Genomic DNA, 27,711 nt, shown 5'->3' with positions numbered 1-27,711 from the left:
CCAATAAGGAATCTCTAATTATATGTCTGTGGAAATACTTCTGCTTAATTTTTCCAGTGTCCCATAAAAATGTGTGCCATCCCATCTGTAAATCGTGGCCTTCTAGAAATAAGATTCTTTTATTCGACAGATTTACCCACTCTTTCAACCAAAGTAATGAGGCTGTACTATAGTATAATTCCCAATCTGGGAATGCCATACCTCCCCTGCTCTTCATATCTTGCATTGCCTTTAGGTTTATCCTCGGTTTTTTCCCTTGCCAAATAAATTTGGTAATTATCTTGTTAAGTTCCACAAAGTAATTTTTATGTATTTTTATTGGTATTGTTTGGAATAAGTAAATAAATTTAGGCGGGATGTTCATTTTTATAGTGGCAATTCTCCCTAATAAGCTGTGTATTTAGGGTCCAACTTTTCCTTGGTTTCTTCCTACCTTTCCACACTATCTAAATCGGATTGTGATCTGCCCATTCGTTTGGTAAAATTTCAATCTCTTTTAATTCATTTATTAACTCACCATTCATCCATACCATATCAATTCATGTCCATGTTTGGTGGGGATTGGAGTAAAATGTAAATTGCTTTTTCTCAGGGTTTAATTTCTTCCACATGTCTATCAAATTTAGTTCAATCATCATTTCTTCATATGTTTTCAGTAGTTCTCTTTTTTTCTTTCCCCCCACTACTGTGATCTTTCTGGTGGTCCACAATAGCATTGAAATCCCCCAAGATACAAATATTCCTTTTATCTGGAAGGGTCCTTAAAGGACCGGATTCATCTGACTCACCTCGTAGGGGTGGGGGAAGAAGGGAGACTGCCAGCTGGGCCGAGGGGAGCTGCATCTCCCCTCCCTGGCTTGGTAAACTCCCCTAGAAGACAGGGAGAAGCGGCAGTCTTTAATGGCTGCCCTGAAGACGGGAAGCTGCCGGGACCTAAGTATGGTGAAATGGTGAGCAGCACGTAACTGGATAGAAGACTTTGAACGTTTTCTTCTGAACCCCGAAAGGCAGAAAAAAAGAGCCCTCGTTTGGAAGTGTTAAGGCAGCGAATGGGAAATAAGAGGAAAATACAAGGTAAATAAACAACCAGAAATAAAAGAACTATATGAAATCAGAGAATAAACTTGAAATAAGATACAGAATCACTAATAAGGCATTGGATAAAATGTTGGGGTTATTTTGAACGGATAAAATTAAATGCTAATGCAACGGAAAAGAGAATTATAAAAAAAAGAGAACTTTGAAAAATTGAGTGATATAAAGCGCCATCTAATGGTTAAAGATATTTCCTCTTCCTTGAAAAATCATCAGTCATAAAAATGTTCAAAAAGGAAATGAAATGAAATAAAAGATTATTAGCATAACAAGGACCCCGGAAGTTTTTTTTTTAAAAAGTGGGGATTGCAGAAAAACATAAATGAATGTGATATTTTGGGACTGTTTGGTGTGGACTGTGATAAGAAAACAGAAGAAAGAGAAACTGAGATAAACGGAGGCTTTTGGCAAAGACCATAACAGAAAAAAATGACTTTTAATAAAATAAAAGATAACTTAACAGATTAAAGATATGGAGGAAATAATCAAAGAATTTAAATCAGAACTGCAAACTGTGAGAGAAATGTTAAAAGAAAGAATGAGTCTATTGGACATATTTGTTGGCAAAGTAATGGCGTTGCAGTTCGTAGAAGAACAAAGAAAGCCCAGAGAGGAGGAGTTAAAAGAGAAGGAATACAGCCTAGAGGAATATGGAGGACAAGGATCATTGCCAAAAGACATAAAAGAACCTACAACAGAGATATCGATGACAGAGATAACAAATAAAAGAGACAACGCTCCCAAGATCAAGCAAAAGAAAGAGGAGTTTTACAAGAAGAATCCCAAAAAAGGGAACAAAGAAGGGTGGGGGGAAACATGGCAGATAAGCAGAGGGAAATAAAAATAACATTAGAAGGAAAAAAGAAGGAAGACTGGGAAAACCTAGAAAAAGGAAAGCTAGCTAAAATTAAAAGGAATGATAAGGTTGTGAGATTTAGAGACAAAGGTTAGGGATAATATTTTATTTCTACTCTTTTTAGATTGTTTATTATATGGTCTAGAAAAAGCTAAGGATGATAATGAGGTGTAATGTAAAACAGGTGGTAAGCTGAAACTGGAAATAATAGGGGATAAAGAATTGAAAATATATGTGTGGAAGAAATGATATTGATACTGAATTAATGAATTGAAATATGAAATAGAAATTTATTTAATGATACAGTGGAATGGATAATGATTTGAGGCAATATTATCTAAGATAGATGGAAATGCAAGTATGACTATGTATAAATGTTGTAATCTGGAACCACATTGTTCACGTGAAGAGATGTGTTATAAAACATAAAATAAAAAACTTTTATTAAAAAAAGTACAAATCTAAATGTTAACTGTGTTTATGGTCTCCCATCCCACTGACACAATACCTTGCTCTTCTTGAGGTTTTTTTCCCCCCATTGGTAAAGTTGCTGGTAAAGGAAACTGCATCAGACACCAAAAGGAGGTCTTTTAATTTACTCCCTTTAAAATCAGGGCGAGATAAGAGCTAATCTATCCTACAAGCCCCTGGGACACTGCTCCCTGAACCTAAGATGGCATTCATGTACATTAAGAAGAGAAAACACATACTTATATAATTTCAGTAATATCCAAAAAATATTTCCCATCATAGTTTGCCCTGAAGTGTTTTCCAAGCACTGATTACATTGTATTGTATATACATTGTCCCAGATATTATGATATTATATCTAAAAGGTAACAAGGTTCTTACCATTCGTATGCGCTCATCTTCTAGGTTCCTTAGAACAGTAGCAAATTCTTGCAGGGATTTTGCTATGAGAAATAAAAGAAAGACAATCAAGATTATTGAATAGATGTAGTTCTCCCCTTTCAACCATTCGTCTAGCAAGATTACAGTGGCATTAAAAAGAATGTCTTCACATGACCATTTCACAGTCACATGTTCAAAATTCAGATATTTGGCAACCAGCATGTATTTATCACTACTGCAGCATCCTGGGATCATGTGGGATTATTTGCAGTCTACCCAGACAGCTTCCGACAAGCAAAGTCAATGGGCCAAGCCAGATTTCACTTAACAATCACATAATTCATTAAACACTGCAATGATTTGTTTAACAATTGTGGCAAAAAAAGTCATAGAATTGGGGCAACTCACTTAACAACTGCCTTGCTCAGCAATGGAAATCATGGTCCCACTTGTGTTTGTAAGTCAAGGACTACTGTGTCTCTCCAACAATATGGCCTCCACCAATAGGAAAGCCCAGCATGATTTCTAGGCATGAGGTGAAATTAAGCCCCGCCCCCAAAATTTAGGCCTATTTAAACCATGCGTTTCCCTGCCATTTCTCACATCATTCGTTAGAACTACACAAGGGAAAGAGAAAGGGGGGGGAGGGCGGGGAGGGGGGGAGAAAACTTGGCTTCAGGAGTGCCCTGCAGGTAGCCTAGGCTAGAATACCTCGATAGCCGATAGAAGCTCCCCGAAGGGAGAATCCCCAGCCGCTTCAGGGCAAGCTCCCCAAGTGCAGTCACCAGCCACTTCGATCGGCCAGTAGAAGCGGCCTTGGGGCGAGAGGAGCATGTGTGTGTGCACTCACCCCGAGGCCACTTCTACCAGTCGATCGAAGTGGCTGGTGACTGCACTTGGGGAGTTTCCATTGCCGAAAGAGACTGCCTAAAGGCGAGCGGACACGGGCAGCCACGCCTCGCCCCAAAGCAGCTGGGGACTCTGCCTTCGGGGAGCTTTTGTCAGCCGATAGAAGCGGTCTCATGGCGAGGGGAGTGTGTGTGTGTGTGCTCACCCCAAGGCTGCTTCTACCGGCCGATCAAAGTGGCTGGTGACTGCACTTGGGGAGCTTCCATCGCCAGAAAGAGACTGCCTAAAGGTGAGGGGACACGGGCAGCCACGCCACGCCCTGAAGTAGCTGGGACTCTGCCTTCGGGGAGCTTTCATCGGCGGATAGAAGCAGCCTCACGGTGAGGTACGTGTGTATGGGCCACTCTAGGTGGGGGAGGAAATTAAGTCACCCCTGAAAAGATGGCCTAGCCGTTTTTTCGGGGGTCAAAAAAAAATAAGGCCTGGCCTTATTTTGTGAGAAACACGGTATCTATAGCAGGGATGTGAGATTCGCATTGTCACAGCATTATCACGTGACGTATTGCAACTTTCTTCCCCTTCACAAAACTGGGCATGGGCATGGCCAGCACGTGATGCATCCAGCATAGCATGAAAGAAAAAGTTAACTTTCTTGACCCAAAACAGCTATGTATTTGACTTAGGGAAACAAAATAAACTAGCATAAGTCCAAATCAAGGATTGTTTGGCCTACCTTTCAACCTTGACCTTTATTACCTTCCAGAAACAAGGCAACTGTGTCTTACTGAAGAACCAACATTTAAGTAGCACTATCTATATTAGCTTTCATTCTGTTATTAGTTTCCATGCTGTTTGAAGGCATTGTGCTTCTTAAGTACTGTAATCCCATATTCTAGTCTTTCCAATGACTTTCTTTCTTGTTAACTGTCCATTATTCTAAGAGACATTCTTTATAAGGAGACTATATATTTGATATCCAATTGTGAGAACTTTAATTTTGCAGTTATCTTTTGAACACGTTAATATCTTCTGATAGTTAGCTAGCATCCACATGCACAAATATATTGATGCACACATGCATGTACAAATACACCATATATATTCACATATTCTACTCATGACCCAACCATATATCTACTTGATGTTTATATGATTTTTAATACATGGTAGGACCAAATGAATGTATAATTAGATAAAAATGCAAAACATAAAAAAATATTAAATCAAGTCACCACTATAGTTATCAAGAGGCTGACAGGGGACTGGAAATAGGTCTTTCACTTACTTATGTTTATGCAGGTATAAGAGGTACATAGTGCTGTAACATTATAATGCCATAATGTGAACTTCTTAAAAATAAGTAAGAGTATTTTCCATCCCTGCGATGGGCACTACTTAAATGGTAATTCATAGAAACATGGTTTAACTTTATACAATGTTGTTAACACTGTCATTTATCTTTAAGTGTATGCTTTATATGCATGTATGTTTGCGTGTTTGCAGCCACATAGCTGAGAAGACAACAGCACCATTTGACAAATCAGTCAAATCAATAACAGAACACAAACCATTGCACAGCCCTCAAAATTAGTGACCAGTTGGCACCCATTTCAGAGCATACAGGAGCACTGAAGTATGATCAGTCCATCTGGCATGGTCTACATAAGAACTAAGCCTCTTTAACAAGTGCAGGATTAAGGTAAGGTAATCCTTTTGTTTTCATTATTTCTCAAACAAATAAAATTCAGGGATTTCTGAATGTGATAAGAAACAATTCAAATGGATGACATAACAATCTTGTTCCAAAGCACTAATCTTGGCTCATGTAGCAAGGCAAACATAAGCCTTTTCTTTTCTTTTTTTCTGTTTGGTTTGATGAACAACAGGGAAGATTATCCAGAAAAGATAGTCTGGACTTTCAGATGAGACATTATCTTCAACAACATGGATTCACAAATAAGTCTAAATAGATAAATAAAAAATGCATCTGGTCTTAGACAAAATCTCTAGGAGCAAATAAATAGCATTCATATTCTTTGTTTGGTCATTTGTTTTCTGTGGAAATGGATAAAGTTCTTGGAACTGTTTGTGCCATTACTTGTATGTTAGATGATCACTCCATAGCTTGTTTTATAAGAACCTCAAAAGATTCTATCACTGAGTTTATTAATTTTCTCTTCTTCAGGCAGAGTTTCCAACCCCGTTAAAGAAAGTGGTAATCAAGCCTTTGTGTAGAGAACCATTTTTGGGCCTGACCAAATTTAACAAAGAATGTCCAGTTGTCACATTTAGCCAAGCTAAAGAAACTCTTATAGGTGATTTTGACTTTTTCCCTCCGTAGAATTGGACATAGATTTGACCTAGACAGCCTTGGTCACTCTGATGGATGAACTGTATCAAGAGAACATGAGGCGCTGCAATCCTATTTATATTACAAGATCTCTCAGTAATTTCTGACCCTGGTGACCATTATACTTGAAAGAACCGGGGAGCAGACATGCTACTTGCAATGATTCCTACAGCTCCATGAGCTACCAAAAACAGATATTGGGAAAACCTCTTCAATCTCATGTAGGGTCCTTCAAGGATTTCTCATGTTATTTAACATAACATGCACTCACTGAGAAGAATATATAGGTTTGGCTTTAGTAATCAACATGCCTTTGATACACAATCATACATTTCTATTCTTTGAGCCTCTGAACGTCTATCTACCAGTTGTAAGAGACCAAACGTGAGAAGCAAACTGAAACTGAACAGGAATTGTTACTATTTCTGAGACTGAATTTCAGGATTAAGGAAAAATACTGATTCCGCACAAAATTGCGTTCCTCTTTAACAATGAGGTTTGCAGGTTGGAGGTGCTCCTGGATTAAGCATTGATGCAGGACAACCACAAAACTTAGAGGCAAAGGAAAGCCTTTGATCAGCTTCCTACCTGAACACAGAGGCATGGTTTCAGTAACACCTGGTAGTGTACAACTGCATCATTGTAATGCAACCTTCATGAGATGGTTTAAAAGGTGTTGCAGCTGTTTCATAATACAGAGCAGCACTGGGGCAAATGGCCCCCATTTTGAAATTTTTGAACACCTTACCTGGTTTACCAGCATGTTCCTTACAAGAGCATGTAGTTATCTAATCTGCTAGATCTGCAACAGAGCACTATTTGTAGGTTCTACTATGGATATAGTTACATCTACTTATACTACTAATGCTATTTTTCCCATGCAGGGCTACTGTATATTTATTTGATCAATAACCCAAATCCATTTTTACAAAGGCTTACTACAGGCAGGCTCGACTAATGATCATTTGTTTAACAACTGCTCAAAGTTATGATGGCACGAAAACAGTGACTTACATCCAGTCCTAGGGTCACATGATCAAAATCTGGATGCTTGGAAATATATATTTACAATGTTTGTTGTGTCCAAGGGTCATCGGATCACCATTTGTGACCTTTTGAGGAGGCTTCAGTCAAGCAAAGTTAATGGGGGAAACTGAATTTGCTTAACAATCATGACCCCCCCCAAAAGGTTTATAAAATCAGCGCGACTCACTTAATCATCACCTGTCTATGAAGATTCTCAATCATCCAGGTCATGGTTGTCCCAAAGGGGTTTTTTTTCCAAGAGGCAACTGGACTTTCTGGTTTTTCTTTGAAGACGAAGAATAGAAAAACCAGAAAGTCCTACCTTGAAGTCTTTTTTAAAAAGCACCCTTGAAACAACCATGACGTGGATGACTGAGAATCTCCATAGACATTTAGCTATGCACTTTAGGATGAACACCCTTCAAATGGTTTGGGATTTCCAGAAAAATCGTAGACTATGGAAACCATTTGCGCTTCAGTTTGAGATGCTGGCTTCAACGACTCATTAAAACAATGCAAATGACCAGCTGTCTACAAGGGGTATAAATCCTTCCATTCTCCATCATCCAGTCATTACTGAAGAGGCCTCTTGGATGAGAAGCGAAACATCTTCAAAGAAAAACCAGAAAATCCAGTTGCCTCTTGGAAAAAAAGCACCTTTAGAATTAATGATCACATCATTTAGTGACAGAAATTGAAATCGCAATTATGGTCATATGTCAAAGACTACCTGTAATAATTTGCAGGCTCATCCTTCCTAATTACTGTAGATATTCATTCTTATCCATATTCCTCCTAATTAAGGCACTGAATTGTCTCATTTGTACAAATCAAAGCCTAGGCACTTACCTATACATATTTCATCATCTGTTTCTGCATCGCCTATACATTGAAATTTGAAATCATTCAAGGAGTCTGCAAATTTCCGTTTTGCTGAAGACAAATCTATAAAGAGAAGAAAAGTTTTTCAGTAAAAAATAAACCACAGATTTAGTGAACTAGTAACTTGTAGCAATGTCCTTTATTCTGTCATCTAGGCTAGAGGGCAACCTTTGATGTAAAGTAAATAATAAAGGTTCTGCTGAAAGGAAAACTACTGATCCACAAGTATCTTTTTAAAATAGTTTTTTTTAATAAATTTTTACTGGTTTTTAAGATAAACATAGACAAACAAAACATCAAATCATCTTCCATATATGTACATACAGTGTGTCGGTTGGTTTACAAATTGTTTTGTGCTTCCATTTCGTAGTCTTCAATTACAATTACATTGTATATATTCTCATATTTTCAATCAAATATTAAATACATTAATATCATTGTTAATCAATCATTTGACTATACTTTTATTCATTCATGTTTTATGAAATAATCCATATTTTACTTAATTTGTTTTATGACAGTTCATATTATCATCTCAAATCTATCCTACAATCATTTTGTAGATATAATAAGAAAAGAATACATCTTTATATATTTATTATTTTCTAAGAATCTACATATTTCATTACCATGTTTTATTGTCTAACCATTGATAGAATAGATCCCAAATTTTATAAAATGGTTTATCTTCTTGTTCTCTGATTTCAAATGTCAATCTACTCATTTCAGCACATTCCAATATTTTCTTAATAATTTCCTCCTGTAATGGTATTTTCTCATTTTTCCAGTTTTTGGCAAATACAATCCTAGCCACTGTTAATACATTTACAATCAGGTATTTCAATTCTTTACTATATATTTCAGGTAAAATTCCCAATAAAAATATCTCTGGTTTCAAGTCTATATGCTTTTTTGTCATTTTTTCCAGCCACATGTGGATTTTAGTCCAATATTTTTGGCATCCGCACAGTTTTTAATAAATCCAAAAAATGAACATTATGTCATAGAAATCAAAATTGAGAGACTTGCTTCAATGTTCCAACAACTTTAAATCAACTTTGGTAGCACTCCTACTATTAAAGGCTATCCTTATAACCAGGCGTGGGATACGACAGGGTTAATTACCGGTTCGGGAATTACGAGCTTCCCTGCCTGCTGTGAGCCGCGCATCTGTTAATCGTCATTAGCACGCTGCGGGCCGAGAAGCAGCCTTTGAAACAGTCCTCTTTTCCTGCTTTTTAAATTGCAGCTGTGCCTCGTTCGGCAGCTGAAGTTGAAAAAATCAGGAAATAAACACCCAGGTGGGTGGGTGGGCAAAAACATCAGCAGACATAGAACCAGTTCTATGTCTGCTGCTCTTCAGAGCTACCAGTTCTACAGAGGTGGACAGAACTGGTAGAAACCCACCCCTGCTTATAACACACTATTTAAAGCTGTCATACTTGGTTAACTTTAAACATGCAAACAAGTTTCAGTTCCTGGTTTTACTAATTCTCTGAGAAAGGACAGGAAATAGAGCAGAGTGAGGATGTTTTAATAAACTATGCCCTTTATTTATTCCTATATATCCTTTTTTTTCCATACCCATATAGTTTGTTATTACTGCATTTAACTTTGTAATGTTCCATTGTTTTTTTCCACAATGAAAGCCAAAGAGCTGAAATATTCTACGTCACTGTGCCAGATAATGGCAAGAATGCTCCTTTGCTATCAGGATTGAAATGTCACATAGTTTTCAGAAAGACTTACTGCAAAGAAGCTTGGGATGGCAGGCACAACTCAAGCATCGGGGATCTACAGAAAAGCAGAGCTAACTCCAGCCTTCATCCTCACCAATATTTGTGCCCAACTAACTTGGCCAAGTTTTGAAATTTACTCTCATTACATCAAAGAAAATTAATCTTGACAGAACAGTTTGTTAAGGCTGAATCCCAATTGGGAGGAAGGGAGTGTACAAAACACACTTACATCTATCCACACAAGGGGACTGGAGAAGGAGAGCACATAGGTACCCATGTATAAAATAAAAAGTGAAATAATGGAGAGTTGTTTTGCAAAACTTCAGGACTCATGGATAAGCAATTAGATAACACTAAGCAATTAGAGAACTGGTTTTGTATATAATAGCTGCAGTGATACTAGTACATGCACAATGATGGAAAAATACTGAAATACTGAGTAGATTGTGAAAATAGAAGAATGTGTGGAAATGGCACAATTGATCTGTTTCATAAGGGATAAGACAGAAAGCAGGAGCCAACAAACGTGGTGCAGTGGTTAAGGCATTGAGCTAGAAACTGGGAGACTGTGAGTTCTAGATCTGATTTTAGGCTTGAAGCCCTGGATTATTTTCTCTCAACCCTAGAAGAAGGCATTGGCAAACCGCTTTTGAAAAATCTTGCCAAGAAAATTGCAGGGACTTACTTACTGTATATAGCCAATTTCTGAGAAATGGACACAATTGAATGAATTTATAATATTTTTTCTTTAAAAAAGACAACACGTACTTAACGACTGGAAAGCTGTTTTAAACTTTTTGCAGAAAATAGGAAAAAAATGAATCGGTGATTTATAGGTATGCTCATTCAAGGGACTGAATATGCTTAAAAGAGAAACACATAACATTGAAGAGAGAGGAGAGATAATGAGCTTGTTGTAACTACTATAAAGAAAATTGGAAACTCCTTCTCCTTTTCTTTTCTTTTTTCTTTTCTTTTCCTACCTGCAACTCTTTTCTACTTTTTTTTTAATCTTATCTTTCTTTTTAAATTTCACTCTATGTAATTTCTTTTAGGTTACTTTCTTAAAGAGACGAGTCCTTTGTTTACATGCAAGATATAGGGAATGAAATAATATGGTTACTGAACACAGCAAAAGCTAAAATTGCATGTGTATTTAAATAAGAGGCCATGTTACGATGAGGGAATGAACAGATAAAAATCTATTAAATCGGTTTATTGGTCAGCTGACATTCACAGGGTGCTCTGATCCCTCACCTCTGATTGCTGGCTAAACTGTGAAATTGGCACTCTCAATCACAGTTCTTCTAAAGATTACTGAACAGTTGAATGTGAATAGTTATAATGGGCTATGAAAATAACTGGGAGACAGGAGGAAAAGCTGAAGCCTACACAACAGCCTGATAAGATAAATTTAAGTCTAAAGGAGAGGTGTGGGTAGAGAAAGCATCTCAGAAGGGGCCCTCCCTACTTTCCTGGAAAGTAAAAGCAGGAGAGAGGGGAAGGTTTTTGGACTTGCAAGTTTACTGTAACCTTATAATAATAATAATAGTATTAGTAGTCTTCATTTTGATTTTCTGTCTGGACTACCCCAAAAGGCTGACAATAAAAATGATAAGCATGCTAGGGAAACTAGATTCAGCAGCCAACCTGCATTTAAAAGACAAAGGCCACTCTTTTGAAGACAGCAAACACCACATTTTGGACATTCGTTTGAAAGAGGGGTCAAAGACGCCATCTATGTCAAAACTGAACAGCTCTCTCTCAACAGAGGAGGAGGGAAATGACATCATCTATCCCCTGTTTACAACACAGTCCTTTCAACAGTTCCAAGAAGCTCCATACCCATTTGCACCACTCAGGTGACCCTGAGGACACAGATAAACCTCCAGGTAGCCTTAGCAACTCTCGCTCACTAAAAGAATGTAAATGACCAGCCGTCTGCAAGGAATATAAATCCTTCCATTCCCCACAGTCCAGTCAGAGCTAAAGAAGCTTCTCGGATGAGAAGTGAAACATCTTCAAAGAAAAACAAGAAAGTCCAGTTGCCTTTAAAAACACTTCGCTTCTATATCGTTCATGTCTGAAAACAAACAATCAAAAATCTAAACCCATTCTGAAATGGAAGATTCAGACTACAGCCTTATCACTCAGAAACTATTCCTCCTTTCTGCTCTCCCGAAAATAATAAGGAAGTGTTCATTTCATAAATGTCTATAGAGATTCTCAGTCATCCAGGTCAGGGTTGTCCCAAAGGTGCTTTTTCAAGAGGCAATTGGACTTTGTTTTTGTTTTTGTTTTCCTTTGAAGACATTTTGCTTCTCGTCCAAGAAGCTTCTTCAGAGCTGAAGAAACTTCTTGGATGAGAAGCGAAACGTCTTCAAAGGAAAAAAAAAAACCAGAAAGTCCAGTTGCCTCTTGAAAAACACCTTTGGAAACATTCATTTCATAAGGACTTGTTTCCTTAACCAAAACTATATTCTAAACTTTTGTCTCTGAGCATTTTGCAGAGCATGATGTACCTTTTCCTCTTAGTTATACACGCACACCCTATAAGCTTAGCAAAAGTTTGCATTATGTAATGTGGGCTTTTTGTCGAAAAGGATTACCTACAGCATCATTCAGCCCAGTCAGTATTTGGGAGAGATCCAACTGCCACATTCCACCAGAAAAGAGAAGTGGAAAGAGACTCATGTGAAGGATGCCAAACTCACTGTGTGAGGCTTATGAAGAGGCAGCAATCCAGGCTTTGCAGAATGTGTATGGCTTCCTAAGCTCTATTACACTTAACTTGAATACTCCAAATGCTAATTAGTTCTGGGGCTGAGGTGTGGGGGACAGGGGACATGCTGCCGTGATGCTGGATGATGACTTGGAACCAACCATGTGTACTCCTATGCACACACAGTTCATATCTGCAACAGGTACATGACTATAATACATAGAGACACTGCTTACGTCTTCTCCACTTTGAGAGATTCTATTCGTTCTGCCCTGATTAACACGATTACTGCAGTCATCACTCCCATAGACGTTGTTTTCAGGGGCCTAGCAGGAATGAGCTGTTTCAGAAACATCCGTTCCAGCAGCACTGAATCAGAAAGGTGCAAAGTGGGTGTCATAGGAGTCATGCTGGAAGCTATATGGAAACAACTAGAGAGCTACATATGCCTTATATCTCATGGATTAATCATCTCAGTTACGTAGGCAGGCAGGTGGACAGAGGGAGTGGGAAGAGAAACAGGAGAAAAAGGAAGAAAGAGAGAAAGATACATGGAGGGGAAGTCTCATCTAACATATCCCCCCAAATCTAGAATTAATACTGGACCATGAAAGATAAAAGATTCCTTCAAATCAAGTTTCAAGGACATGTCCACAGAGATTTCTTGAGCTTTTCTGCATTTTTTTTAAAAAAGCTTCTCAGTCTTGTCTACAGCTCTAGGGTCCCTTGGTAATCTGTCCTTCCAAGTACAAACTAGATCTGAACTTTCTTAGCTTTCCCAAATCAACCAAAGTCACCTAGGTGCTACTTAAACCATACAAATTGGTAATGATATGCAACCCAGGTTTGGTGGATTTTAAACTCCTGGTTTTTGAATGCTGAGTAAATCAAACTTCCTAATAATAACATACTATACCGATCTCTGGGAAAATATTACAACAATATTAAATTTAACATTCAAGCTATATTGTACACTTTAAATATTTTGTTCCTATTAAAACATGATATATTCCTTTCTTTGCCACTAGAAGGCGATCTGTGCTATTCTGCAAAATGCAGAATAAGAATTCCCCAGAACAAGGAAGCAGGAAGTGTTTCTTCACACTTCAGACAAAAAAAATCTGAAAATGATAAAGGAAATTCGATAACACCACAAATTCCATTAATTTGCTTTAATATTTTGCATTTTCTCAGTTCAAGAAAGCCTCTTTTAACAACTGTTAGTTCAAGGCAAACAAAGTTGCCAGCTTGGGATCAGTTTTCTTATGGAAAAGCTACAAAGTGTTAATTTAGTGTTGATAAAAAAAATCAACCATTTTTTCAGAAAGTTCTCCATAGAACCAAAGGCAGTATTTTACAGTATTTTCTCTCTAATTATGCTTTACAGTATTACTGAATAATAAAATATATTAGCTCAGATGCTATGGCATTGTCCTGGAATAATTGTCTACAGAATGGTTGGATGGAATTTATAATTTCCCATCTGTAAATTAACAAGGAAATAGAGCAACTTATAATTATTTTAGAGAAAGATCTAAGGAGAAGAGAGGGAGGGGGGGGAGGAGGGAAGGAAGGAAGGAAGGAAGGAAGGAAGGAAGGAAGGAAGGAAGGAAGGAAGGAAGGAAGGAAGGAAGGAAGATTTCATGGCTACTTTTCCCATTGCAAAAAACAGTATAAACGAACAACTGTTTATCATCCCGAAAGTGATATTTATGCTGATTGTAATATGAAAGGCCTACATTTAATTACACTCTCTCACACACACACAAGGTACAAAAGTCATATGCCATGAAACTTAAGGCAGATGTTAACAACACATAATGTGCATAATAGAAACTATTACTTAGAATGATGCCATAGAAATCATTTTTTTCACATTAATGTCTTTCATTATTCATTTGGCTTACAGAAAAAAAAGGACAGCCTCAGGTACTTTCAAGTCTAAACACACGAGAGATAGCTATACAAAGACCCTAGAGAACATAATTGTGAAGGGAATTCCTGTAGACAATGAACACTATTATTTGCACAACACCAAACAATTATTTACTTCCCACAAGAGATCAATTATCAGAGCATGTCAACCTGAAACATAAAATATACACAGTGTGACTCATGAAAAAAGTTACTGGCCAGATTACATTCTTCCAGAAAAGGAAAGCCAATTATTCCAAATAGTTTTTGACACTGACTGTTGCGTAGTCCCTTTTTTAAAATTCCACAGAAACTCAGAGGGAAACAAATCTTTAAAAATTCTTGGAACACAAGTAAAATAAGAGAAACAATATTTTGATAAATTGTTCAGTGTAAACTGTTAAATTACTACATTGTATCATTCAGCATTCTCAGAATATAATCTCAGACTATAATATATTCTCAAGAGAAGAGAAATCCACAAATGGAATCCAGACACTCTCTTCACTACTATTAGCAATTTGAAATATAGGGGTCATTTAAATTTCTGCTGCTACGACTTTCAACCAGCATTAGGAGCCCAGCCAAGTTCGTGCCTGACTGTGCCCTAAGTACTCCAAAGACCTCCACTGCAAAACAAGAGGCAGACTGGAGTCAAGGGCCAAAATGTTTGACACTGTAGAGCCTGGAAAATTTTATTTTGCTGCCTTCCATTCCTTCTTGTATGGAAGTAGAAATTTCAGCAATAAAAAGCCCCCCCCCCCATGCATTCCTTTTCTTTCTCTAAAGATTCCCTTCTTTTTTTTTTCTTTGCTTTTAAAGGCTGTCATCTTCATGATTCTTTCCCCTAAGGTCTCCCCCCAATATTAACACCATACAAATCAATGGGAGGGGCCCACAATTTGCTTTTGCAGCAGCTTTGACAAGCACAGTTAAGAGTAGCAGGCAATGCAGGAAAATTCATTGCCTATTACCAGAGACTCTTCCAAGATAAACTGCAAAGTCCCATTCTCTTGATATATAAGGATGAAGAGATTACTCCCATGATTTGCAATGCAGAATGGACATTACTATCACTGGCTTAAGTGGATCCCCCATATGCAATTAGATCATATTTCAGACATGCAGAAGGCAGACAAATAAGCCAAAAAGATTTAAGAATGATTCTAAGAAACTTGGAGATCCACTCTAATGTCCTGGAAAAGGCACCAGGGTAGAAAGAGGGACATGGACATTCGAGTCCTGCCTTAGGCATGAGGCCAACTGGATGATCTTGGGCCAGTCCCTCTCTCTCAAAGAAGTAGGCAATGACAAACCACTTCTGAAATCTTGCCAAGAAAATGAAGGGGTTAGTCCAGACGGTCATCAGGAATCAACACTGACTCAAAGGCATGCACAACACTAAGGAATTTTAAAAGCAACAAGTGTTTGGCACTTTCAACAAGGTTGCTTCAAAAGCTTGTTATTCTAAAAAGAGACACTTCACAGAACAGCAGAATGATGAATGGTAATTTTGCATTTGAACATCTTCCTTTTGTGTAATTTACAGTAAAGAGTAAGGATGTACTTCCCCATTTTCTGAGTTTCCACACATTGTAAGATTATTGATACACAGTTGGGTTTCTAAATATCCATCCTGTGACTACAAACAGTGAGGTTCTCCAACAGTTCAGTTCATCTAAAATTTAAGAAAGAACCAATAACAGAATTAGGGACTAATAATTTAATTAGGGATGCAGTGGCTCAGTGGTGAAGACACTGAGCTTGTCAATCAGAAAGGTCAGCAGTTGGGCAGTTCGAATCCCTAGCACTGAGTAACAGAGTGAGCTCCCGTTACTTGTCCCAGCTTCTGCCAACCTAGCAGTTTGAAAGCATGTAAAAATGCAAGTTCAAAAATAGGGACCACTTTGGTGGGACGGTAATAGCGTTCCATGCACTTCGGCATTTAGTAATGCCAGCCGCATGACCACAGAGACATCTTTGGATAGCACTGGCTCTTCAGTTTTGTAACTGAGATGAGCACTGCCCCCTAGAGCCAGAAATGACTAGCACATAAGTTCATATTTACCTTTTAATAACAGAATTGCACTGAAACCCTGGTTCTGAGATACAATGCCTATATTGTATCATCATCATCATCATTTTAGCCATTGTCTATCCGGTCCGGAATGAAGGCTGCTTCTGCATGTTTCCAACCAATATGGTCCTGAACTTTTTTTGCCAATTGGACCCACAATACTTGCTGATGTCATCAATCCATCTTGTTTTAGGTCTCTTTCATGGATGCTTTTCATCAAATGGGATCCATTCTATAACTGCCCTAGTCCACTTGTCATCGCCTGCCTATATTGTAAATATCATATCATATTATTCATAATCCAGAATGTAAGAATTTGGACACTGGTTATAATAAAAGCCAAGACTCTTGCTTCATCCTAGTTTACTCTAAATAAGTTATATGCAAAAGCAAATAATCAATTCACTCCTTGCTTGTCCATAATTAGGCAAAAGTAACTCCCCTGTAAAAAGATTACCAGGACACTCAAACTAAGGTTCTATCTTGTAATTCTTGGCATGTTTTCAATCAATGAATTAGGAGGCCAATCAGGTTCTGCTATCATATCATATGTAATCCATTTCTGGTACGTCTTATCCATTCACACAAGGAGAAATAACCAAACTGCTTATGGAGAGCATTCTAGAAAAGTGATGCTATCAACAAGCAGGTCCTCTTTCTAACCAGATGATAGACGCTTCCTGTGGAATGATCAGCAAGGTCTCTTTCAATGATATAAGCGATTATACAGCCAATATTGGGGTAGATGATTCACTAACTACAGTAATCTGGTGCCAGCTTGTCTTAACCTTAATATAATATGAATATGATTTTGGAGTTATCTTAGTTAAAAGTAGACATATAAGTACCAATTTCTACATCTGTCTGGGAAATACCAATCAGATTTATTTGTATCAGAATTCATGAAAGCTGAATTCCTCAAAGCTCCCTAATCCACACAATTTGAAACTCCTTTTCTTGTATGGCAGCTTGGAGACAAAAGTGATGTAATAGGCATTACTGAAAGATAAGAGTTGTTTGGGTTTGCTGTTTTACAAACTTTGAAAACTGATTGTTTTAATTTTGTACTCGGGAGGAAAATACCTCTTAAAGTCTTGCTAAAGTTTGTGATTGGGCAGAATTTGGAACAAATTTATTATAAAAGCTTCTGTTCAAAAATTGGGCATTTATAAACACAAATTATGGAAACGAAAACAAGTCACTAGTATAAAAAAAATGTAGCCTCTAGACAAATGGGTGGTACATAAATCTAATGAATAAATAAAATAAAAATAAAAAAGTAAAAACAAAATGAAATTAGACCAAGTATAATGCTAAAATAGAAGCAAGTGGAAATCCATAACATTGTCACTTCCCAAATAAGAGAACTTCATACAGATTGCAGTGCTGCACCGAAAATATAATTTGGTCTTTCATCTAATTGTTGGGCTGGAGATAAGAAACAAGCTTGGCTTCTCTGGGGCTAATTCTTATGCATGTGTGTGAGTGTGTAGACAGATCCAAATTCTCTTTCATCTTTCTGTGGTAGTTCTTCCTCCAAGTTAAATTTTAGCTGTCATTCTCCTCTTAACAGCAGACTTCACTTCAGCTAAATTATTATTTTTCAACTAAACACATACACTTACTCAGGAGGAGCCATGGTAGCGCAATGATTAGAATGCACTACTGCAGGCTACTTCTGCTGGCTGCCGGCTGCCTGCAATTTGGCAGTTCGAAATCTTACTAGGCTCAAGGTTGACTCAGCCTTCCATCTTTCCGAGGTGAGTAAAATGAGGAGCCAGATTGTTGGGGGGCAATATGCTGACTCTCTAAACTGCTTAGAGAGGGCTGTGAAGCACTGTGAAGCGGTACATAAGTCTAACTACTATTTCTATAGTCCTCCACCGCCCACATTTACTAGAAGAATGTGAAAAGTATACAGTGCCCAAATCATTATCTAAATCTCAGATTTCTAAGCAGGTTGTTGCTGTTACCATTGCTGTTAATAACACATAGTGTATTTTTTCATCTTCCCAGTTAATACAAAGGCTTTCTAATATGACCCTTGGTCACTCACTCGCATAACATGTCAGGTATACAGGATCCAGTTTACAGATAATCCTCGACTTACAACCACTCGTTTAATGATGGTCCAGAATTACAACAGCCTCAGAAATGATGCTTTATTGCTGATAAAGCACTTTTGGCCATTGCAGAATGTTGCACCACCACTACCTCCACGGTCAAATCATCCTGATGTGGGTGTTTAGCATCCTAGTCACACTTGCAACCAGTTGCCTAGCATCCCCCAATCATTTCAGGCACATGGTACCTTAGGTGGGTTGGGAGACCTTGGGAGGCCTGGAACAGGGTACTTGCAAGTGTTTCTTTATTCAAGAGCTGGAAATCTCACTGGGATTTTGGCAGGGAAGATTTTCAGCTGCTGAATGGAACCTACAGCATCTCCCCCACCCTCCCTAGGCAGCCTGGCACTTTAATAACAGTAGCACGTAGACTTATATACCACTTCGTAGTGCTTTACAGCCCTCTCTAAGCATTTTACAGAGTCAGCATATTGCCGCCAATTATCTGGTTCCTCATTTTACCAACCTCGGAAGGATGGAAGGCTGAGTCTACATTAAGCCGGTCAGGATTGAACTCCTGGCAGTGGGCAGAGTTAGCCTGCAATACTGCATTCTAACCACTGCACCACCACAGCTCCACAACCTGCAAGATGACCTGCAGGATTACTTAACAACCTCAATGGTAAGTGCCAGGATTGCAGTTGTTGAGAAAAGTAGTCACATGGGTGTCTCACTTGATGACTGTTTTGCTCAGTGTCTGAGATTCTAGTACCAATTATGGATATAACTGTAGGGCTACTTTTAGGAAAGGGAAATTAACAGCTTAACTCGTTTTTTATAAATATACACACACAACAGATAATATATAGACATGCATAAACACATGCAATAAGAAAGTTTATTTATCTAGTTGAAATGTTTTTTAAATTAGCCTTTCCTCAAGGACATTTTTATATAATTGAATTTTTAACTGGGCCACAAGGCACAGCTATAAAAAAAAGTACTATAACATATTCAAAGATAACTAGGAAAACTCACATAAAATTCCAGTGGATAAGAATTGCTTACATTATGTCCCAATTTCAGTATTTTAAAAACAATAAATTCAAACTGTCCAAAGATGCAGTTCTCTAGGAAACGGATGAAGGTTTTCTCAACCTCAAAAAAAGAAACTAAGAGAGGGCCTAATTTCATCTTCTAGAAGGGAATCCTAAATCTTGTTACATTTCACAAATTAAATTAATTCCCTCTGTGATTTCCCCTGTGCATCAACTTTATGGATGAAAAGAAAATTAGAATCAACACTAAGGCAGAAATATGAGACATATCAATATTTCCAATGGTATATAAAGTACAACTCCCAATTTTCTAAGCATAATAGATACATCCATAGATACTGAGATATCCATATACAGAACTTAATTGTCCGGAGGGGCCAATTTTAATGGCTCTGTTCAAAGACCAATTTGAAAGGGACTGGTGAGCCTGGGGTAAGAGGTCAGACAAAAGTCTTCTCTCAATTAATGGGTCATCTGAAACCTCTCTACTTTAACGTAATTATATTTTATTCTATATTATCTCACTGTAGACTCTTTTATCTCATTTCACTGTAACTTACCTTATCTTACTTTATTGTATCTTGCTTACTACTGTCTGCCTTGATATGGCCAATTTGCTAATCAGTAAAGTATATTATATTGTATTATAACCATTAATGTTACAGCTGCTCTCAAATATAGAGGGAAGTGTTTTTTTTCCTCCTTCTCCGCTGTCCCTGTATGGGGGCAGACAATGAGCACAGCTTCCTTAGCTTTGAAAAGCTCACGACTCAGTTCCTCACGAAGAGAAGCGAAGAAACGTAGGAGGAGAAGGAGGAGGAAGAACTGGTGGCAAACCTCTGATCTAAGACCATAAGCAATTCCCTTTAATGTCTTTTCACAGAAAAATATCTTCGTACCAACACATTCCTTTCCATCTTATGAAATAGAAAGATGCATTTAGAAGTCTGATCATCCTACAGATAAGTAAAAATCTGTGGATACCGTTGATTATTGTTCTTGGGTTTTTTGCCCTGTTTCATACTTGTTCCTTCTTATGTTTTAATTTTAAAGAAAATCTTCAAGAGAGACATAACTCAAACATTTACGTACTACAGGTGAAACTCGAAAAATTAGAATATCGTGCAAAAGTTCATTTATTTCAGTAATGCAACTTAAAAGGTGAAACTAATATATGAGATAGACCAGTGGTTCCCAAATTTTTTCAATCCACCACCCCCTTGATGTTACAAACTCATCCTCAATGCCCCCCACTCAGGGGCCGAATTCACATTTTTGTGGGCGTGGCCTAATTTGAGGCTGTGGTTTGCTGGTCACATGACTGGGTGGACGTGGTTTGGTGACTAGCAAACCAAATACAAGTGGTCCTCACTTAATGACCGGTTGCTTAGCAAGTGTTCTAATTTATGACTGGCCTCCCCAGAACTACTTGACCTGTTTTTGGAGTTTTGACACCCATGCGCGCACACGCACGCACGCACACATGCACATACACATACTCCCTTCTAACCCTGCTGGAGCAGGTCATTGGACTAGAATCAGCAAAGCATCTCTGATTAGATTCTAGAAGTGAATAGAATCTAATCAGAGATGCTTTGCCGATTCTTGTTGATTTGTTTTATTTGTATTTCTTTATTTTATGTTGCTGAATTGCATTGACATGTGTGTCCCTTCTTGTGCACAGCCCAGGAGCTTTTGTGATTCTTTGCAGCAAAAATTAGTGACCTCTGGCTTTGCTCTACTTTTCAAACGTGCTGCCACTGCCGCATTCTAGGTGCCAGCCCCGCAGGTCCACCCCATTGAGCCCGCTGCACTGGAGGGACCTGCCCAAGCAAGTCCAAGTGGAGCAGTGCACCAAATCAATGGGGTGAGCCTGGGAGAGGGAAAGAAAGAGAGAGAAAAGAAAGAGAGAAGGAAGAAAAGAAAGAGAAAAGCGAAAGAAAGAAAAAGGGACAAAGAAAGAGGGGGGAGGGAGAGGGAGAGGGAGAGAGGTGGGGGGACCTGATGCATCAGATTGAAATGAGGCCTGGTTTAGAGGCCCTTTTCCACATTGAAACATCTTTCCCAGCATTTTTGCCAGCACATTGAAACATCTTTGGCTTCTATTAATTAAAAGTTTTGTGGATGAAACATGGCCAAGACTATCAGGAAACTGTCACATTTTGTTGAGGCTTTAAACAGGATCCATTGGACCAGACCTCCACCCTAAAAAATTACTTTTCCCCAATGTTTTAAAGTGCCAATTCTGAAGAAGGCAAAACCAAAATATACTGGTAAATTACAAGAATAACACACACACACACACACACACACACTCCCTTCTAACCCTGCTGGAGCAGGTGATTGGACTAGAATAGATATCTCATTATATGTTTCTCCTCCCTCCCTCCCTCTTTATTTCTTTTTCTTTCTGTCCCTTCCTTCCATTCTCCCCCTCTTTGTTTGTCTGTCCCATTTCTTTTTTATCGCTTTTCTCTTTCTCTTCTTCCTTCTCTCTTTCTCTCTCTCTTTCCTCTCTCTTTCCCTCTCTCAGGCTCACCCCATTGACTTCATGAAACTGCTCTATTCAGACTTGCTTGGGCAGGTGCCTCCGGCGCAAGAGGCTCAATGGGGTGATCCTGCGGGGCCTCGCCCCGAACGCAACGTTGGGAAAGGAGAGCAAACCAGAGCAGCTTTGCTCTCCTTTTCAAACATCCCACCGCTGCTCAAATGCAGCGGCGGTGGGATGTTTAAAAAAGAGAACAAAGCTGCTCTGGTTTGCTCTCCTTTCCCAAAGCTGCGTTCGGGATGAGGGCCAGCAAGAATTTGAAGCCCATGTCCAGGATCTGTCTGTGGTTGGTGGCTCTTGATACACTGACTCCAGCCTCTGTCCACTCCTTGTGAAAGTCCCCAACACTTTTGAATGGCCTTTTCCTGACAATCCTCTCCAGGCTGCGGTCATCCTGGCTGCTTGTGCACCTTCTTCTTCCACACTTTCCCATTCCACATAACTTTCTATTAATGTGCTTTGATACAGCACTTTGGGAACATCCAACTTCTTTTGCAATTGCCTTTTGAGGCTTTCCCTCCTTATGGAGGGTATCAATGATGGTTTTCTGCACAACTGTCAGGTCAGCAGTCTTTCCCATGATTGTGATTCCTACTGAACCAGACTGAGAGACCATTTAAAGGCTCAGGAACCCTTTGCAGGTGTTATGGCTTAATTAGCTGATTAGAGTGGGACACTTTGAGCCTCGAATATTGAACCTTTTCACAATATTCTAATTTTCTGAGATTGTGGATTTGGGGTTTTCATGAGCTGTAAGCCATAATCATCGCAATTATGACAAATCACGGCTTGAACTATCTTGCTTTCCATGTAATGAGTTTATCTCATATATTAGTTTCACCTTTTAAGTTGCATTACTGAAATAAATGAATTTTTGCACGATATTCTAATTTTTCGAGTTTCACCTGTATATGCTACTGCAACCAAATACAAATCTTCTATTATTCCCTATTTACAAATAATCTTTCCTTTTAAATGTTGCAAATATAGGAAACAGAATTACAATCAAAATGGTGCATATCTTGTGATGTCAGGGTCTATTTGAGAAGATGTATGGATGCTTCAAAGAGATTTCACACTGACTGAGCAATATAAATCCTGCACCACAAATACAGCACATTAACTTCAGTCAAATTCAGTTAAATGGGGGTTAAGAGACTTTGGAAAGCATTAATTAAGCCGAGTAGCAAAGGAGACAAACCTAGTTCAGGTTTGTGCCTCTGAGTACTGTTTCTGCCTGGTGAGCTTTTTCCTCACCAAAATCAAGTGCAACCTTTCAAAGCCTTAGTAAGACCACATTTGGAACACCGCATCCAGTTTTGGTTACCACATTACGAAAAAGATGTCGAAAAGTGCAAAGCAGAGCAACTAAGATGATTACAGCCCTGGAGACTAAAACATATGAAGAACAACTGCAGGATTTGGGTTTGGCTAGTCTGGAGAAAAGAAGGACTAGAGGGGATATGATAGCAGTATTCCAGTATTTGAGAGGCTGCCCCAAAGAGGAAGGGGTCAATTTATTTTCCAAAATACCTGAAGGCAAGGCAAGAAACAATGGATGGAAACTAATCAAGGAGAGAAGCAATCTGGAGTTAAGGAAAAACTTCTTAACAGCGGAACAGCTTGTCTTCAGAAGTTGTGAGTACTTCATCACTGGAGGGTTTTAAAAGAAGACACTGGACAGTCACTTGTCTGAAATGGTATAGGATCTCCTGCATGAGCAGGCGGCTGGACTAAAAGACCTCCAAGGTCCTTTCTTTCCATCTCTATTCTGCTTCTAAAAGCTTGCAGCCTTTCTTCATCAAACATGGACATCTTGTGTGCATTGGCTATAGCAGTGCTGTCTCTGTAGTTACTGTCATATCATTGTTTCTGACTTCTGTGAACAGCAAACACACTCTGAAATCTGCACTCTGAGAAAAAAAGTCTTTCCCAGTCAAAAGGCATTACATGGAAACAACTCTTTTCATGCCATTCACAACAACTGTACCCATGATTGATTGATCTGTATGAGGTTAGTATTGGGGATTGATTAATTATGTGTCCTCAAGTTGGCGCTTTTAGAACTATGTACAGATTTTCATCATAGTGCCTTGTCCCTAACCTGGAATTTCAGATCTTCCAATGGCCCACTCATGGCCACTGTAATTGAGTCTATCCATTTGCTGTGTGCTCTTCTTCTCTTTTCCCAGCATCAGAGCCTTCTCCAGAGAGCTGGGTCTTTGTATAATGATCCGCAATAGGGTAATTTGAGCCTTTAGACCAAGGGTTTTCAAACTTGACAACTTTAAGACTTATGGTCTTCAATTCCCAAAATTCCCGAGCTAACATGACTGGAGGAGGAATTCTGGGAGTTGAAGTCCACAAGTCTTTAAAGCTGTCAAATTTGAAGGGCCCTGCTTTTTAACAGTGAGTCAAGGTCGAGAATAATGAATTGGTCTCTATAAAAGGAAAGGATAAAAGAGAGAAATATCCAAAATAGGGCCTTATTGGCCCCAAACAGTTGTCTCTCCCTTGCATGTAAACCTCCCTTCTGCTCTGCGTATTTACAAAGCCAAAACTTTGGCTCAAACTCTTTATGGAATTCCCATATGGATACAGGGCTTCAAGGACTGTATTGAAAGAACCCAGGCTGTCTTTTTTAGAAAAATTCTGGGTCTTCCTCCTTGTGTTGGTTTTGCTCCAACGTACCTGGAACTGGACACTCGGACAGTCGAATGTATGGTGTGGATTAACACCTTTAAATGGTGGTTTCGGGTGCTCTTTCTGGCAGTTCCTGGTAGCTACCTCTCCCTGGTGTTTGCTGACTCTCACAATCTCGTTGGGAGAGGGAGCTGATGAAGAAATTACACCTGCTAGGTTTTATGAGGGATGCCCTGGGAGATTATGGCCTTAAGGACGCCCAATTTAGGGTAGTCCAATGGCTTGTGGACATTGACTTGCAATATCTACGAGCCAGAGCTAACAAAACTTGCTCCCCTCTGATCTTCAGCCAATTTAATAATTACGGACGGAGGATGGCTTCCTATTTTTACACTCTAACCATTTCCAAGTATAGAAGAGCTTTCTCCCTAGCTCGATTTAATGTTCTGCCCTCAGCACTACTGGATGGGCGATTTAAGAGGTTCCCAATTAACGAATGGCTATGACCCTGTGACAGAGCTGAGGTTGAAACTGTGGAGCATGTCCTTTTATATTGCCCTATGTATAACACAGGCAGATCTAAGTTACTGTCTCTCCTTGAAACAGACCCTTCTAGACCCAATGTTAGTAATTTGTTCTTATATTGTCTGGGGGATGGCTCCTCATACATCAATTCTTTGGTTTCCAAAAAATTTTGAGAGCTGTAACCATCAGAGGAGAACGCTGTAATTCCACTTAGTCAAGTTTTTGGTGACCAATTGTTCATGATTAATTTTCCCACGTTCTTCTTTTGTTGTACTTGTGTTTTGGTCTGTGACTGCAAATAAAGTATTATTATTATAAGTGCATGTAAACCTATTGGCCTAGTTCTGAGGTAGGCAATTATTTTGACTAGGTGGCACATCTGTAACCTTGATAGACTTCCTTAATGGTATATCACCATGGATGTCACAGAGAAGTTGCCTCTTTTCAGAAAATAGTTTCCACAGTGGGCCTGGACAATCAATATATATATTGATTATGTATGTATGCATGTATGTATTTCACACTTCGTTCTATCACTATAGCTGATCTTTCTGTAACGTGCAGAGATGCCCATTCCTCCAAAAGGCTGGAGGGGGGTGGGGGACAGCTCCTGTCATTTTTTATTTTCCAGGAAGTCTTATGACATGAAGATAGTGCTAGTGTGTTTTGTTTTTTGTGCCTTCAAATCAGTTTCGTTTCCTGATGACTGTGTGGAAAAATCCCTGAAGTTTTCTTAACAAGGTTTTTCAGAAATGGTTTGTCATTGCCTGCTTCCTCCTTGGGCTGAAAGCGTGACTGGCCCAAGCTCACCTAGCTGGCTCCATGGTTAAGTTCGGATCAGAACTCACTATTTCCCAGTTTTCAGCCTGGTCAGTAGAAGGTCAGTAGGAAAGCCTCTGCACAAACCATGCCCACCAAGCCACACCCACCGAACCGGTGGTAAAACAATTTGAATCCCACTACTGGTTAGAATTATATTACAAATAGTTCCAATGGTCATATCGTTTACTGTAGGTCCTGTGACTCTATGCATTAACATTGTATAAAACTGATGTGATAAGAAGACAAAGCCAACCTGGAGACACAGCCAATGCCATTATCCATTATCACGGTGATTCCCATCCCCTCTTTCCCCATCCAGCTAAAGGACAAATATTTTTTGATTGTTTAAGACTGTTGAAGTTGGACTTCTGGTTTGAGTTTCTTCGGTGACAAACCGAAACCACGACTCTGTGCGGTTTCGATCCATGCTCGCCGCTGGAGTGCCCCAAGCCGGCTGGTTTCGGGGCTAAGCCACCCTGTAGAGGTGGTGAAGAACCCTGTCTGCAGGGTTGAGGAGAGCCACATCTCTCCTCCTCAGCTGGCCATTACTCCCTTTCCCGAAGGCGGTTACAGCAGTGGTCAGAAATGGCCACCCCAAAGAAGAACTCGACTGGAAAAGAATGTGCAGGAGGAAGATAAGAGGAGAAAGTTTTGGTTGACCGGGTCAAATAGCAAAAGTAACAAATAAGGTACCCTGGAATTTAAACTATTAAAAAAAAATAATAACACTATTCCCAAGGAAGATTTCTAAGCAGCGAAGGAGAGAGAAAAGGGAAAGGATTTGGTTTTTTTTTTCTCCTCTTCCTATACTGACAGCTAAGAGACTTAAGCAAGGAATTAGGAAGAAAAAATCCACTTTGACATTAATAGGCATTCTATTAATGAAAATAGAAAGTCAAAGGGATAATAAAGATTTCTGGATAATTAAAAGCTTTTGAAAACAGGAAAGGAGAGAAAAGGAATAAAAGGGCGGGATCTGGAAGGGAGAAGACTGCCTGGAATTAAAAAGAACTTACAGTAAAATCTCAACAAGACTTCCAAAAGATACATCTTAACTGAAACATTGCAACAAAATAGTAAAACCCCAGGAAGAGAAAGTGAAAAAAGAACTAAGAAGAAATAACTTGGGACTATCTGGATTATTTGGTGATCTCTGGATTCTTGGTTACTGCATTTGAATGACTAAAATCAATCGGGTGGTTGTTTAAAAGTGTTTAAAATGGCTCCACTTTTAGAAGAATTGAAAATGGAACTTAAAAAGTACAAAGAAGATGCACAAGAAGGGAGAGGTATTTTTGGCTTCGTATTTCAGTTCTTGGAAATGGAGATTTGGAACTATGAGAAACAACAAGAAATGCCTGCAGAACAAGAAGATTGTGACAAAGAAGAAGCCATCTTTAATGAACAAGTAATCTTAGGTGGGGGGGGGAAAGAAAAGGGGGGAAAGAGAATGGAAAGTTTAAGATTGGGAGAAACAACCCAAAAAAGAATAAAGTGAAAAATAAGTATAAAAGCAGAAAGCAACAGAAGAGGGAAATGCAGAAGAAATTAGAAGTAGAGAGACAAGAGGGTAAAAAGGGGAGGGAGAAGAAGAGAGGGAAGAAAGAAAGGAAAACAAGTTATAAAGGACAGAAACAAAATATAGAGAAACAGGGCCTATTTAGAGATAATGGGTGAAAATCTAATTGAA

The 27,711-nt window shown here is 38.8% G+C and overlaps 1 protein-coding gene across 5 annotated transcripts in view; it reads right to left on the bottom strand.

The window, feature by feature from the left end:
- Window positions 1-27,711, bottom strand: part of ARHGAP26 (Rho GTPase activating protein 26) — a 276,121-nt gene that overhangs the window by 177,109 nt on the left and 71,301 nt on the right. For all 5 annotated transcript variants that reach the window (XM_026696419.2, XM_087924476.1, XM_087924475.1 and 2 more), the window contains exons 2-3: window positions 7,878-7,973; window positions 2,804-2,865 (exon numbers count right to left, since the gene is read on the bottom strand). In XM_026696419.2, coding sequence (XP_026552204.2) covers window positions 2,804-2,865; window positions 7,878-7,973 — 158 coding nt within the window. The remainder of the gene's footprint in view (window positions 1-2,803; window positions 2,866-7,877; window positions 7,974-27,711) is intronic.

This window comes from Pseudonaja textilis, chromosome 2, assembly GCF_049901715.1.
Source record: "Pseudonaja textilis isolate UNSWEBS1 chromosome 2, rPseTex1.2, whole genome shotgun sequence".
Taxonomy (NCBI): Eukaryota; Metazoa; Chordata; class Lepidosauria; order Squamata; family Elapidae; genus Pseudonaja; species Pseudonaja textilis.
The sequence above is the reverse complement of the archived record's forward strand: the minus strand, read 5'-3'. Positions and strand labels throughout refer to the sequence as shown.